Source organism: Pongo abelii, chromosome 23 (assembly GCF_028885655.2).
Source record: "Pongo abelii isolate AG06213 chromosome 23, NHGRI_mPonAbe1-v2.0_pri, whole genome shotgun sequence".
Classification (NCBI taxonomy): domain Eukaryota; kingdom Metazoa; phylum Chordata; class Mammalia; order Primates; family Hominidae; genus Pongo; species Pongo abelii.
Genome location: NC_085929.1, coordinates 51,883,072 through 51,898,660, shown reverse-complemented (window position 1 = coordinate 51,898,660; position 15,589 = coordinate 51,883,072). Strand labels below are relative to the sequence as shown.

The following is a 15,589-nucleotide window of genomic DNA, read 5'->3' as shown; positions in this document are numbered from 1 at the left end:
CAACAGGTGTACTAGTTTTTGAAACATAATTTTTCTCTCTCCAGTTTTCCATTTTTACTAAAGACAAATCACGGTAGGACTGAATTGCTGTATTTTACTGGGCCTGATTATTTGTACACATGTTGCAAGAATAATTTTTTTACATCAAGCCCAATCTCTAGAAAGACCATTATAATTTCCCTTTAATTAGAGACAACTTGATCATCTAAAAGTTTTCTGTTTTTTTTTCTATAAATCCTTTTATTGTGACTTACACAGACCACTCATGATATGCTTGAACTTTCTGGTTTGTCCTGAACATCCCTTTTTCTTAAACAACCAGTCATTTTATTCTAGGACTAAATTTACTATACAAGATTCTTTCTCATATAAAATTATTTCTCTTTAAGCTTTCTTACCAAAAAAAAAACAAAAAACCCTCTTTGTTTTTATAACTTTCTTTTCTCTTATTTTCTGGTTCCTTTTACCTTGTTTTATACATAATCTTTAAATAAGCTTTGAATTAGACAAAAATTGTTCACCTTTTTGAAATGGACACCCTTTTTTTTAGAATGTTTTCCTACAATATATTTTTATTGGAAAATACGCAATAATGAAATATCTATTATTTAATATAACTTTAGATTCCAAATTATGAGTTTGTCTACAAGTATTTATCCTATCACATTTGCCTAATTATTTTAATCATTTACCTAGATTACTTATGAAAACTGCAATAGTCATCATTTAAAGTTATGGAACTGCCATTGCAAAATTATAACTGAGGCAGTGAAAAACATCTGACTTAACTGACCCTACCTCGCTTCTAACCTCCAAGTTGTCCTTGTTCATTCCTGGGCCTAGGCCAAACTAACTTTGGGAGGAAGTTAGGTTATAGTTTAGCTTTGAAACAAAGACAGTAACAGCCCTTTCCCAAAACAAACCTTACTGCTTGTGGACTAGACTGCCTAAAGTCTCAGATTAGAAGTTATGGTAATCTTACTAAATTCAAGATATAGCTATTTACGGGTACCTTACAGGTTAATGAAACAACAGGAATTCCAGAAATAGAGCCCAGTATACTTAACAATTAATGTTGAGCAAAGATGATGTTTCAGTTCAGTGAGAAAAGGGTAGATTATTTAATAAATGGTATCGGCACATCTGGAGAAAGTAATTTTGTGCCCCATCTTATTGTAAACCGAAGGTATCTTGAGACAGGTCTCAATCAATTTAGAAATTTATTTTGCCAAGGTTAAGGACATGTCTGTGACACCGCCTCAAGAGGTCCTGAGAACGTGTGCCCCAGGTCACCAGGCTGCAGCTTGGTTGTATATGTTTTAGGAGACTTAAGACATCAATCAATACATGTCAGATGTACCTTGGTTAAGTCCAGAAGGGCAGGAGAACTGGGAGCTGGGGGTTGGAGAAAGCCCTTCCAAGTTATAGGTAGATTCAGAGTTTCTGCTTGGCAGTTGGTTGAAAGAGTTTATCTAAAGACCTGGAGTCGGCCGGGCGCAGTGGCTCACGCCTGTAATCCCAGCACCGTGGGAGGCTGAGGCGAGCGGATCACAAGATCAGGAGATCGAGATGATCCTGGCTAACACGATGAAATCCCGTCTCTACTAATAATACAAAAAATTAGCCGGGCGTGCTGGCAGGCTCCTGTAGTCCCAGCTACTTGGGAGGCTGAGGCAGGAGAATGGTGTGAACCCAGGAGGCAGAGCTTGCAGTGAGCCAAGATTGTGCCACTGCACTCCAGCCTGGGCGACAGAGCAAGACTCTGTCTCAAAAAAAAAAAAAAGACCTGGAGTCAATGGGAGGGAGTGTCTGAGGGAGTTAATTTGGTTGAGTAATAAGGTGAGTGAAAGAAGAAGGGAATGAGAGAGGCAAGCCAAAAGGTAAAGATGCACTAAAAACAAGGCAATTACATGATCCTATATATGTCATTAATGTGCGTTGGATGGAATATACACACCCCTCTTCATTTTCCATTCCCAATTCTTTCCTATTAAGCAGTGTTCGTTTTTTTGAGGAAGCTGTATGGCATTTTGGTTACTCCAGATCACTAATGTACTTAATTGCCCAGTCTCTTATCAGAGGAAAGGGAGGTAAGGTGCAGGTGTGGTGGTATGTAAAAATCAGTGAATTATTACATATAAAAGCACTTTGAAAAGTGAAAGGGCTTTTCTATCATAAAATATTCTCGTATTTTTCTTTCTTTTTAGGATTTAATGAAGACACTCCGCAAAGAAACAGATTTGAAACAAATACAGACCCTGGTACAAGGAACTCAAACACGACTCAAATATTCACAAAATGAACTAGAGATGATTAAAAAGAAGCACCTTGTTGCTTTTTACCAGGTAATATAGACTTACATAAAATATGATAGGCATTTGATCCAGAACATAGAATTTCAGGAATTACATTTATATAGCTCCATGTAATTTTTAGATACTTTTTTTTTTTCCTGAGACAGAGTCTCACTCTGTCACCCAGGCTGGAGCGCAGTGGCTTTATTTCTGTTCGCTGCAACCTCCATCTCCCAGGTTCAAGTGATCCTCCTGCCTCAGCCTCCCGAGTAGCTGGGATTACAGGCATGTAATTTTTATATTTTTTTAGTAGAGATGGGGTTTCACCATGTTGGCCAGGCTGGTCTCAAACTCCTGACTTCAGGTGATCTGCCCACCTTGGCTTCCCAAAGATTACAGCCACCATGCCCGGCCAATTTTTAGATACTTTATCCCATGATTGAGATTATATTATAGTCCTGTAATTATTTATGTGGTATTTAATCTTTTATCCAGGTGAATTCATCTTATCTCATAGATTCTTCTTTTATTCTGAAAGATACCTATCACATTTTTGGCTTCACTATATAAAGCTAAAACAGCCATGTTAAAAAAATTTTTCTCTTTTGTTATTAGGAACAATCTCAGCTACAAAGTGAACTACTAAATATTGAGTCTCAATGTATTATGTTGAGTGAAGGAATCAAGGAACGACAACGAAGAATTAAAGAATTTCAAGAAAAGATAGATAAGGTCATGAATGTTATATTTATTCCTAAATGGTATATGTAGTTCTAGACCAGATACTAGATTCAGAGCTTCTTAAATATATGCTAAAGCAAAGGTTGATAGGTAACAGTGCCATATCAGAAACAACAATGTTGTAAGCTAAGTTTTATTGGTTTGCCAAATTAATTTCCTTGTGTTTTTTGAGAACCTCTGTTGCTCACCTCAAGAGACAATGACCTGTGCTTACTCTCCTCTGCACTCCAACCTCTCCTTGCCCATTGTGAAAATTATAGTCTCATTCTTTTCTCCCACTTCCCTAATACCACGAGGGAAAGAACTGTCATTCAGCTTATCTTTTAAGGTTATTTATTTACTCAGTAGTTTTTTTTAAAACACCTATTCTGTGTCAGGCACAGTACTTGGCTCTAGGACAATAAAAATTTGGTCATCTAGCTTCTGCTTATAAAGGGATAGAAACTTCCTGATTTAATTCGTTCCACTGTGGAGTATCTCTGATCCTTAGAAAGTGATTTGTTACACCACCCATCAATTAATTCCACCCATTGCTTTTAGGCCTGACGTTTACCACATGATTTGGAACCACACTTATGTTACTTCCTAATTAGTTATCTCTTTTCCAGGTTAAATATCCCTAGTTTCTTTATTCATTTCACATTGCCATGGATTTAAGACCAGCTCTGGTAACCATCCTCTGGATGTTATCAATGCCCCTGAACAGAGCATGATGTCAAAATATTGTCTGTACAGCATATTGTGGGTCTTTATGTTTATAACTGTAACTTTTCATGACTTGGATTATCTAGTCAAGCTAACTGTAGCTTACTACTGCATCAGTCATATCACATTCATATTTAATGTATATTCAACTAAAATCTGAAAGTTTTTTAAATGTCCTGTTCTTAAAATAGGTCTTTCTCATCCTATAATTTATACATAAAATCAGCTTTAAAACATTGAGGTTAAATTTTACTTTGTTGAATTTCCCCATTCTAGCTTTTCCAAGTCTTTTTCATTCTTAATTCTATGCCCCATTCCACTTGTTATTATACTGGCAAAGGTGCTAATGTATTACTCATACATAAAGAATCTTTCCTTTATTTATGTAGAATGTAATATTTTGGTGGGTCTAAAGTAAAAGGAATTCTTCCAGTTTTATACTAAACATTCATAAAGCCAAAGCACTTAATAAGGCCAATTATGATCTTTCTTAGTTTTTCTGAATAAGAAATTTGAAAGCCAAAGCACTTAATAAGGCCAATTATGATCCTTCTTAGTTTTTTTAATAAGAAATTTGAAATTAATTTATGGAATTAAAGGAACAGAAAGTACTGGCTTCTTAGAATACAGTAATGCTTGGTGGGATTAGTTTTTGGCCTAATTCAGGAAAAACTTGGAGGGAAAAACATATTTAAGATTATATATTTCTTAAAATTGCTTATTAAATCAATTGTTTTAAAATAATTTAAAAGGTAGAAGATGATATCTTCCAACACTTCTGTCAAGAAATTGGCGTGGAAAATATTCGTGAATTTGAGAACAAACATGTTAAACGGCAACAAGAAATTGATCAAAAAAGGTATTTTTATAAAAAGATGTTGGTAAGGAGCTTACATATTTATAAAAATAGTTATTATTTCATAATTTAGAGGAATTATGCCTGAGTTTCATTTCATCAAGAAACAGCTAGGCCGGGCGTGGTGGCTTACGCTTGTAATCCCAGCACTTTGGGAAGCCAAGGCAGGCGGATCACGAGGTCAGGAGATCGAGACCATCTTGGCTAACATGGTGAAACCCCATCTCTACTAAAAATACAATAAAAATTAGCCAGGCGTGGTGGCAGGTGCCTGTAGTCCCAGCTACTCGGGAGGCTGAGGCAGGAGAATGGTGTGAACCCAGGAGGCGGAGCTTGCAGTGAGCGGAAATTGTGCCACTGCACTCCAGCCTGGACGACGGAGCGAGACTCCATCTCAAAAAAAAAAAAGAAACAGCTAGTAAAAATTTATATTCTTACAAAGAGATCTAACTTTTTGTTCCATAATTTTTTAAAGAGAGAAAGCATAAATACACAAAATAAGAGAATAGGGGCATAATTACACGTATACTGGTTATTAAAAGAATAAGACAATAGGCCAGGTGCAGTGGCTCACGCCTGTAATCCCAGCACTTTGGGAGGCCAAGGCAGGCAGATCACGAGTTCAGGAGATCGAGACCATCCTGGCTAACACGGTGAAACCCTGTCTCTACTAAAAATACAAAAAATTAGCTGGGCATGGTGGCAGGTGCCTGTAGTCCCAGCTACTCAGAAGGCTGAGGCAGGAGAATGGCGTGAACCTGGGAGGTGGAGCTTGCAGTGAGCCGAGATCGTGCCACTGCACTCCAGCCTGGGCGACAGAGCAAGATTCCATCTCAAAAAAAAAAAAAAAAAAAAAAAAAAAAAGATAAGACAATAATTTGCTTGTCTGTAAATATTCATATATGTAGTTAGTAAGTGGTAATTTTCAAGAAATAATATATTACCAAAAATTATCTCAAACAAGATAGAAAAATCTAAGATGGCAAGTTACAATAGGAAGATAAAGTAAAAAGGCTTCCTACCCACCCCATTGCCAAATACACCAGGTATAGATAGCTTCACATGTGAATGATCTCAGCAAACTTTAAAGGCACATGTAACTTCAGTGTTTAATGTCTAAACAGATGTTCAATATTAAAATTGTTTCAGGCCGGGTGTGGTGGCTCATGCCTGTAATCCCAACACTTTGGAAGGCCGACCGAGGCAGGTGGGTCACGAGGTCAGGAGTTCAAGACCAGCCTGGCCAAGATGGTAAAACCCCATCACTACTAAAAATACAAAAATTAGCCAGGCGTGGTGGTGGGTGCCTATAATCCCAGCTCCTTTGGAGGCTGAGGCAGAGAATTGCTTGAACCCAGGAGGCAGAAATTGCAGTGAGCCGAGATCATGCCAGTGCACTCCAGCCTGGGTGACAGAGCGAGACTCGATCTCAGGAAAAAAAAAAACAAAACTGTTTCAGAATGTAGAAGAGGAAAAAATGCATCTTTTTATAAAAGGAACATATTACTGATTCCAAAATTCAAAAAAGTATACATACAATAAGAAACTGTAAATCAATCTCACCTATAAATAACCAAGTAAAACAAGGTTAAATACAAATCAGCAGTACAACAACAAAATAATGTACCGTTATCTAGTGGGCTTTATATCAGAACTATAAGGATGGTTCTGTATCAGGAAATCTATTGTTTAATTCACCATATTAAGAAAAAATCATATGATCAACTCTAAGGATGATGAAAAAACACTTGACAAAATTCAGCATTTATTCTTGATTGAATATTCTTAAGATGTGAATAGTTAAGATACCTATGATATGAAAAAATACATCTGAGAAATCAGCATTGTGGTTTCATGGTTTCACTTCCTAGTAATGTCAGAAATTAGAGATACTCAGTATCACTATTATCTAATATTATTCTAGAGATACTAGTCAATAAAGTTAGACAAGAAAAATAAAGTATACAAATTCGGCAGTGACGTCACCAAAATGTCAGAATAGAATCAAGCTGGCTTCACTGCTTCCCAGAGAAAACCAAAAACAAATATACAGTGCTGAGATTGTCACCAGCAATATCTCAGAATTCAAAAACAAGAATGAGACAGTTCCTGAAGCCACAGAGAAGTAAAAAATCTTGCAGACAGTAAGATAGTTGGACTTATATCTGTGGTGCCCTTCTCCCAATATGTCAGGCACCAAGTGTGCAGAAAAATTTCCCCTGACTCATGGTTACTACCCTGGAAAGAGTGAGATCAAGGTGGACAACCAGCTTCCTCACCATCTTGGGTTCCCTGGCAAGGGGCCTGTCCCTGCCTCAGCCCATAGGAAGTATCACTGAAGGAAGAAAAGTTCCTGAGGACCGACAGACAAAGCAGTGAAGCAGGACTAGCATCCCCAGTCCAGGAAGCTCTGCTGTGTAACTTGGTCAAAGGAGACACCAAATTAGAGTGGCTGTTCAGCAGCACCACACAGAGGTAGGTTCCATATGTCCCCTGGGCACCGGCCTGTAGCCAGCCTTCCCAAACTGTCAGGATATCCCCTTTAGGACCTCTCCCATGCAAGATAGGCAACGCTCCAAAGTTTGCTGGAGCTGAAGCAAACCTGAGCTTAAGGCATCACCTGGTGCCAAAAAGCAGGCAGTGAGCCTATCAGAGGGGAAAAAAGAAAAGGTACCCAACAGGTATACTGCAAAGAAATTTCTAAGCAAACATACCAAATAAAAAAACAAAAACAAGCCAGACAGAGATAATCCTTTAATGTGAAGAGATAGATGTACATCCAGAAGAAACGATAGCAAATGGGGAACCATGACCTCCCAAAACAGACAAAGCAAGGAGCCAGTAACTGAGCCTAGTGAGACTAGTAGGCAAGCTCTCTGATCAAGAACTTAAAGTAGAAGTTTTAAGGAAACTTGGTGATCTCCAAAATAACAGAAAAGCAACTCAGAAATTTATCAGAGAAGCTTAACAAAGAGATTGAAATGCTGGAACTGATAAATACATTTGCTGAACTGAAAAATTCCTTAGAGGCTGTCAACAGCAGAATGGATCAAGCAGAGGAAACAATCAGTAAGCTTGAAGATAGGCTACGGAAAAGACAAGAGAAAAAAAGAATGAAAGGAATGAAGAATGCCTACAAGATATGGAAAAGTATCTCAAGAGCAAATCTAAGAATTATTTGTGGCTGAGTGCAGTGGCTTATGCATGTAATCCCAGCACTTAGTTTTTTGGAGTTTTGCCATGTTGGCCAGGCTAGTCTCAAACTCCTGACCTCAGGTGATCCATGCACCTCGGCCTCCCAAAGTGCTGGGATTACAGGTGTGAGCCACCACGCCTAGCCAGATTTTACTTAATGTATTTTCAAGCCTTGTTATTAGGTGCATACATATTTGGGATCACTGTCTTTTTGATGAATTAATTCATCATCATAAAATGCCCCCTCTTTAACCTTGTCATATTTCTTCTTCTGAGGTAAACTTTGAACTTGTCTAGTTATATGACTTTAAGTAACATTTATATACTGACATTCCCAAAATTTGTATCTCTAGCCTGGACCTCTTATTTAGACTTGCTTTCTAAATAATTCTGCCTATTACAATGTTTATTGAAGTTCTCACAAAAATCCAACTGGAGGCTGGACACGGTAGCTGACACCTGTAATCCTAACAATTTGGGAGCTCGAGGCAGGCAGATCACCTGAGCTCAGGAGTTTGAGACCAGCCTGGGTAACATGGTGAAACATCATTTCTACTAAAAATACAAAAATTAGCTGGGCGTGGTGGCACATGCCTGTAGTCCCAGCTACTCAGGAGGTTGAGGCAAGAGAATTGCTTGAACCTGGGAGGCAGAAGTTGCAGTGAGCCAAGATTGTTCCACCAGATTCCAGCCTAGGTGACAGAGGGAGACTCTGTCTCAAAAAAAAAAAAAAAAAAAAACCCAAAAAACAATCAAAATGGAATTCTAGTTGAGATTGCATTGGATTGATAGATTTGTGGAGAATTGATACCTTCAAAATATTGTCATCCCATCTAAAAACATAGAATGTCTTTCCATTTATTCTAATCATCTATATCCTTTATTAGAATTTTGGAGTTTTTTTTCCCATAGAGATCTATGTTTTCTTATTAATTTCTAGATAATTATAGGGTTTATTTTTTTCTTGTGAATAGTGTGTGTTTTTATGATGCTTTTGCTAGTTGGTTTCTACTAGTGTAGAAAAATAATCTCAAATTTTATTTTATCATTATTAATTCAGGGTCTCACTCTGTCACCCAGGCTGGAGTGCAGTGGCATAATCTTGGCTCACTGCAACCTCTGCCTCCTGGGCTCAAGTGATCTTCCCACCTCAGCCTCCCAAGTAGCTGGGACCACAGGTGTGTGCCAACATGCCCAGCTAATTTTTGTATTTTTTGTAGAGATGGGGTTTTGCCATGTTGCCCAGGCTGGTCTTCAATTCCTGGGATCAAGCGATCTGCCCACCTCAGCCTTCCAAAGTGCCCGAGATTACAGGTGTGAGCCACCATGCTCAGCCTAATCTCAAATTTTAGATTGATCTAACATCTAGTAACTTTAATAAATCCTCTGTTGCTTCTAGTAGCTTATTCACTGTGTATTGTAGGTACTGAGTTTGAGATGTCTGTGATATCCAATTAGAGGTATAGAATGGGTAGCTGAATACACAAGTTAGGAGTTCAAAGGAGAGGCCCAGGCTAGAGGTATAAATTTTGGGAATGTCCGTATATAAATGGCACTTGAAGTCATGTAACTACACAAGAGCAACAATGGAATGAATGTGGATAGAAAGGAGAAGAGATCCGGCCGGGTGTGGTGGCTCACGCCTGTAATCCCATCACTTTGGGAGGCTAACGTGGGCGGATCACGAGGTCAGGCGATCAAGACCATCCTGGCTAACACGGTGAAACCCTGTCTCAACTAAAAATGCAAAAAATTAGCCGGGTGTGGTGGCAGGTGCCTGTAGTCCTAGCTACTTGGGAGGCTGAGGCAGCAGAATGGCATGAACCCGGGAAGCGGAGCTTGTAGTGAGCCGAGATCGTGCCACTGCACTCCAGCCTGGGCAACAGAGCGAGACTCCATCTCAAAAAAAAAAAAAAAAAAAAAAAAGAAAGGAAAAGAGATCCTACAAGATGTTAGCAAGTTGAAGAGATGAGAAAGAACCATTAAAAGAGCAGCTAGTTGGGGGAAAGGAAAGCCAGGGTAATGTGACACCCCAAAGCCAAGTGAAGAAGCGTCCCACTTCTACATCATCTGTATGTCTGCCTCCTGCGGCACAAATAAATTTCTTAACCTCTCCTACAGGCAGTGTGGTCGCGGATTAAGAGCAGGGATTCCGTTGTCCCCCTGTCTGAGTGTGTCATCCCTGGCTCTACCACTAAGTGGGTAGCCTTGGGCAAGTTGCTTAACTCTCTGTTCCTTGGTCTTCTCATCTGTTAAATAAAGATGATAATATTACTGACCTAGTAGAGTTTTACAACTTGTAAGTTAATTCATGTAAAAACTTTTATAAGTGTCAGGTATATAGTAACCTCTCATTAAATAGTTTTTAATGTTTTAATTGTTATAGTTGTTTTTGTATTAGCAGCATCTAGCACAATAGCTGTTAGTACTTAAAAATGTTTCTTGAACAAATGATTCTGTTAGCAGGGTGTGTGGAGGGGCAGGGTGAGCATGGAAAGGATGAGCTACAGTTGACAATGGAATTCTTTATGAGGAGCATATGAAGCTGGCAAAGTAGGAATGAAAGTTCCCAAGTTTGGTGTTTATATAAGAATAGTTATTTGGGCCAGGCACAGTGGCTCACGCCTGTAATTCCAGCACTTTGGGAGGCAGAGGCAGGTGGATCACTTGAGGTCAGGAGTTCGAGACCAGCCTGGTCAACATGGCGAAACCCTGTCTCTATTAAAAATACAAAAATTAGCCGGGCATGGTAGCACACACCTGTAATCCCAGCTACTAGGAAGGCTGAGGCAGGAGAATTGTTTGAACCCAGGGGGCGGAGGTTGCAGTGAGCTGAGATCGCATCACTGCATTCCAGCCTGAGCAACAGAGTGAGACTCCGTCTCAAAAAAAAAAAAAGTTATTTGAAAAGACTAAATAATAAGAATAAACACATAAAGAAAAAGAGGAGAGGAAATCTGTAGATTATAAAAGATTTAAGAAACACATCATCCATATGCAATGTGTGGATACTGATTCAAACAACCAATTTTTCTTTTTTTTTTAAAGAAGTTTTTTTGTTTCTGCTTTTGTTTTTTTGAGATGGAGTCTCACTTTGTCACCCAGGCTGGAGTGCAGTGGTGTGATCTCAACTCGCTGCAACCTCCGCCTCCCGGGTTCAAGCAGTTCTTACCACCTCAGCTTACTGATTAGCTGGGACTGCAGGTACACGCCACCAAGCCTGGCTAATTGTTGTATTTTTAGTACAGGTGGGGTTTCACCATGTTGGCCAGGCTGGTCTCGAACTCCTGACCTCAAGTGATCTGCCACCTTGGCCTCCCAAAATGCTGGGATTACAGGCATGAGCCACTGCGCCCAGACTAAAAGAAAATTTTTAAAAAGGAAATTTGGCAATGACAGCAATTTGGTATTAATGAATTATATTTTAGCCATAATACTTTATGGTTATGAGTTAAAAGTCATTTCACTTCTAGAGATACATACAAAAATGCTTACAGGTGAAATTACATCACGTCTAGAACTTGCTTCAAATAAGCCAGTGGTGTGAGGGGCAATTAGTGGAGTTATAGATGAAACAAGAATGACCATGAATTGATAATTATTAAGTTGGGTGACAGCTACTTGGGGGTTCATTATAGTATTCCTTTTACTTTTATATTTGTTTGAAATTTCCCATAAGAAAAAGTTAAGAAGGAATCAAAGTTTTCTGTTTACACTTGTAATGCTTGACTTTATTATACTAGATTAGAATTTGAAAAACAAAAAACTCGGCTTAATATTCAACTTGAGTATAGTCGCAATCAGCTTAAGAAGAAACTGAATAAGATCAACACATTAAAAGAAACTATCCAGAAAGGTAGTGAAGATATTGATCACCTAAAGAAGGTAATTAATAATGGGTAGCTGAAGTGCCTCTTCATTGAAATTATGACTTCCTTCATGTAGTAAACCTTTTGTGAGATCCTGAAGGGTCCTGTTAGTGAAGGGGTTGGGGACAGATTTAAGAAATACTTAAAGTAAAATCAGCAGAGCTTTATGAATTACTGGATGTCAACATGGGAGGAAGGGCAAGGGGATGTCACAGATGACTCCTTAGTTCTAACTGGGGTGATTGGTGAATGAGAGCAGCAGGTTAAGGAGAGAAAATTCTGGACTTGTAGAGCTTGAGTTGCCTATGTAATGTCTAGATGGCAATTTCCAGCAGGCTGTTAAAGAGTAGACAATGGGAGAAGTCTAGGCTGAAGATACAGATTTGGGAGTTGCTGGTTTATGGGAGTAAACTGAAACCACATGAGAATGGTTGAGACTCCCTAGCAGGGAGGTAGGCAGTGAAGAGCAGTGGAGCAGCGATGGGATCTGGAAGGTGGTCACTTAGCTTATGAGGAGAGCCAGAAGAGGTGGTATCACAGAAGCCCCCGAGTTTCAGGAAGGAGGAAATGATCAAGGCTGTCAAAAACATAAAAGTCTGGAAAATGTTTAATTGCCAGTTAGAGATCATGATAGCAAAAACACTGTCATTGGAGAATGGGAACAGAAGTCAGTGAGCTGAGGAATGAATCCAAAATAAGGACAAAAAACAAAAACAAAATGAAGGATAAAGGCAGGTAATGATCACCAGTTTCTAAAAAGTATAGAATGTGAGTCACAGTCCATGATGGAGGGTCAAGTAGCACACAGGGTGAGAAGGTTCATCTCGGGATAATTGGTTTGGTGTTATTGATAAGAACATAGAAGTACCTTATTAATATAAAATATAGTAAATCTACAATGCAAATCCTCTCTGTTCAGGCTGAAGAAAACTGTCTGCAGACAGTGAATGAGCTCATGGCAAAGCAGCAGCAACTTAAGGACATACGTATCACTCAGAACTCCAATGCCGAGAAAGTTCAAACTCAAATTGAAGAGGAACGGAAGAAGTTTCTGGCTGTTGATAGGTAATTAAGACTTCATCAGTTTGAAAGACCTAGTCAGAGTTTTAAACATGGACACTAACTGTCTGAAATGTATGAAATGAGTTGCATTTGAATACGTGCCCTTTGTTGCTCTTGGTCTCACATGACACCCTTCAAACATTCTAATTTTTTTCAAACATTCTCAACCAGGAGAAGTGGTTAGTTGTTTAGAGCAAATAGTGTTTTGTTTTTTCTTCAGACGGAGTCTCCCTTTGTTGCCCAGGCTGGACAGTGGCATGATCTCAGCTTACTGCAACCTTTGCTTCCCGGGTTCAAATGATTCTCCTGCCTTAGTCTCCCAAGTAGCTGGGACTACAGGAGCACACCACCATGCCCAGCTAGTGTGTGTGTGTGTGTGTGTTTCTCTTTTAGTAGAGACAGGGTTTTACCATGTTGGCCAGGCTGGTCTCGAACTCCTGACCTTAAGTGATCTGCTCACCTCAGCCTCCCAAAGTGCTGGGATTACAGGCGTGAGCCACTGCTTCTGGCCTAGAGCAAATACTTCTTTTTGTTAGATGAAAACATGAACCTGTATAGAGTCCCTTACCCTAATTCTCCCTTGACATTGGTGTCTTTCTGTGGTACAGAGATTCCCTCTAGTCTGTGCAAGATAGCACAGAGGGTAAGGAGATAGAATTTGGAGCCACAATTTCTGGTTTCATATCCCAGCTTTGCTGTTTACATATGATACCTTAATTTCCTCATCAGTAATGGAGATAGTAATAGTGCCTACCTCACAGAATCGTTGTAAGTATTACATATGTTAATATTCATATGCACTTAGAGTGCCATTGTACTCCAGCCTGGGCAACAAGAGTGAAACTCTGTCTCAAAAAAAAAAACCAAAAAAGTACCTGGCACAAGATTAGCTTGTGTGTTTGCCATGATGATGGCAACGACAATTTGAATTGACTGGCCTGTACCAAAATGACACCTGCTTTCCTGTCATGCATCATGATTTACATAACCATGAGTGATTAGACAAAATTAATTCTCTGTTTTTGCTAAGCCTTTTGGCATTTCACAGTTTTTCTCACTGTTCGAAGACCTTCAGTGTTTCAAGATACAGCCAGAAAGTTCTTTGTCTAAGATTTTGGAGTGGAATTAAAGTCCATTTACTCTTGCTTTTTTAAAACTCTTGTATTTTGTGTAAATAGAACACATTCTTCCATTTTTTTTTTTTAAGAGATGAGGTCTCATTATGTTGGTCTCAAACTTCTGGGCTTAAATGATCCTATTCCCTTGGCCTTCCAAAGTGCTGGATTACAGGCATGAGCCACCACACTCAGCCCAAACAGAATACTTTCTTTTTCCCTTCATATTCTTGAAAAACACATAGTTCTTACTTTCTTCTTTTTTTTTTTTTTTTCCATTTTCTTTTGGTCCTCTTTCCAGTTTCCTTTAAAAATCCCACATCATTTCAATTAGTAAAACCCAAGCCCTCATTTTCAGATAGAAGCATTACTACATTAGTGGTGGTGGTAGCAAGGAAACCAGATTATTAAGTGTATGTGACTTACCTGGCAAGGGATTTCTTTTGCTAAGAGACTATTTATCTTGGTTTGAGGTCTAAAATGTAGAGCTTATATTTGAGTGAGAATTGGAGCTTGAAAAATTATACAGATTTAAAAATAAAGTAACTAGGAAAGCACTGTTTTTGGTAACCTTGATTAAATCAGTAACATTTATTAGTGGAAGATGCTCCCTTAGATTAACTGAGTATATTCATGACCTTTCTCAGGAGTGTTAACAATTAAATTACAAGCATCAATGAGAGGATTCTAGAACTTAACAGCACTCACAGGAATAAATAATGCTTTTCTCATACAAGTTTATAGCATACATTTTTCTTCCTTGGTGCAGTGTTACATAATGAGTAAAATTACTTTTTCATATCTGTGTAATTACAGGGAAGTGGGGAAATTGCAAAAAGAAGTTGTAATTATTCAAACTTCTCTGGAACAGAAACGATTAGAGAAGCATAACTTGCTGCTTGATTGCAAAGTGCAAGACATTGAGATAATCCTTTTGTCGGGGTCACTGGATGACATCATTGAAGTGGAGGTATACTAGCAAATGACTCTAAAATATGTGCCGTTGTGTGGAACTTAATGCATTGCCCTTTGCTTATTCTTTCTCTTGCTCTGTAGCCCCTTTAGGGGTGGTGAAGACATCTCGTAGGAGGGAAAAAGGACAAAATGACTCTCATCTCAGAGGACTAGGGCCACGGGATGAACCCATGTTTCTTACCTACATATTAGATACCCAAGAGAAATCAGACAATTAAAGTTGTTGGAGTTAAGAATGTTTTTGCACAATGAGCCACAGGCAGTATGCAGCGGTTCCCTGCACTCTCAAAACATTTTACATCATGTGCAGGGGTGGTTCTTGCTCTGCACCTTCTCCAAGAGTTGTATTGAGGTCCTTCTCAGAAGAAACGTGCCCTACTGAGTATCTCCAGGTGGTGACAGAACAGGAGGAGGCAAGAATGGACACCAGAGAAATCACAGGATAAAACCAAGGCTCACTAACATTTCCCTGTTGGCCTTTTGTCTTTCTTTTTCACCACATTTGGATTATACAGGACACTTTAGATTGGCTGGAAGTACAATCATTGCTTGATATCCACAGGGATGGTTCCAGGATCCCCCATGTATATAAAAATCCGAGGATGCCAAAGTCTCTTATCTAAAATGGCATAGTTTTGGTATATGTCCTATGCACATCCTCCCATATACATGCATGCCTCGTTTTATTCTACTTCACAGATCTTGCAGGGGTTTTTTTGTTTTTGTTTTTGTTTTACAGATTGAAGGTTTGTGGTAAGCCCATGCTGAGAAAGTCTC

The 15,589-nt window shown here is 39.0% G+C and overlaps 1 protein-coding gene across 2 annotated transcripts in view; it reads left to right on the top strand.

Annotated features, from left to right (window-relative positions):
- The window catches only part of SMC1B (structural maintenance of chromosomes 1B), a 69,396-nt gene that overhangs the window by 39,118 nt on the left and 14,689 nt on the right, over positions 1–15,589 (top strand). For both annotated transcript variants that reach the window (XM_024240058.2, XM_054543801.1), the window contains exons 13-18: positions 2,208–2,345; positions 2,910–3,026; positions 4,493–4,599; positions 11,535–11,676; positions 12,580–12,725; positions 14,654–14,807. In XM_024240058.2, the coding sequence (XP_024095826.2) occupies positions 2,208–2,345; positions 2,910–3,026; positions 4,493–4,599; positions 11,535–11,676; positions 12,580–12,725; positions 14,654–14,807 (804 nt within the window). The remainder of the gene's footprint in view (positions 1–2,207; positions 2,346–2,909; positions 3,027–4,492; positions 4,600–11,534; positions 11,677–12,579; positions 12,726–14,653; positions 14,808–15,589) is intronic.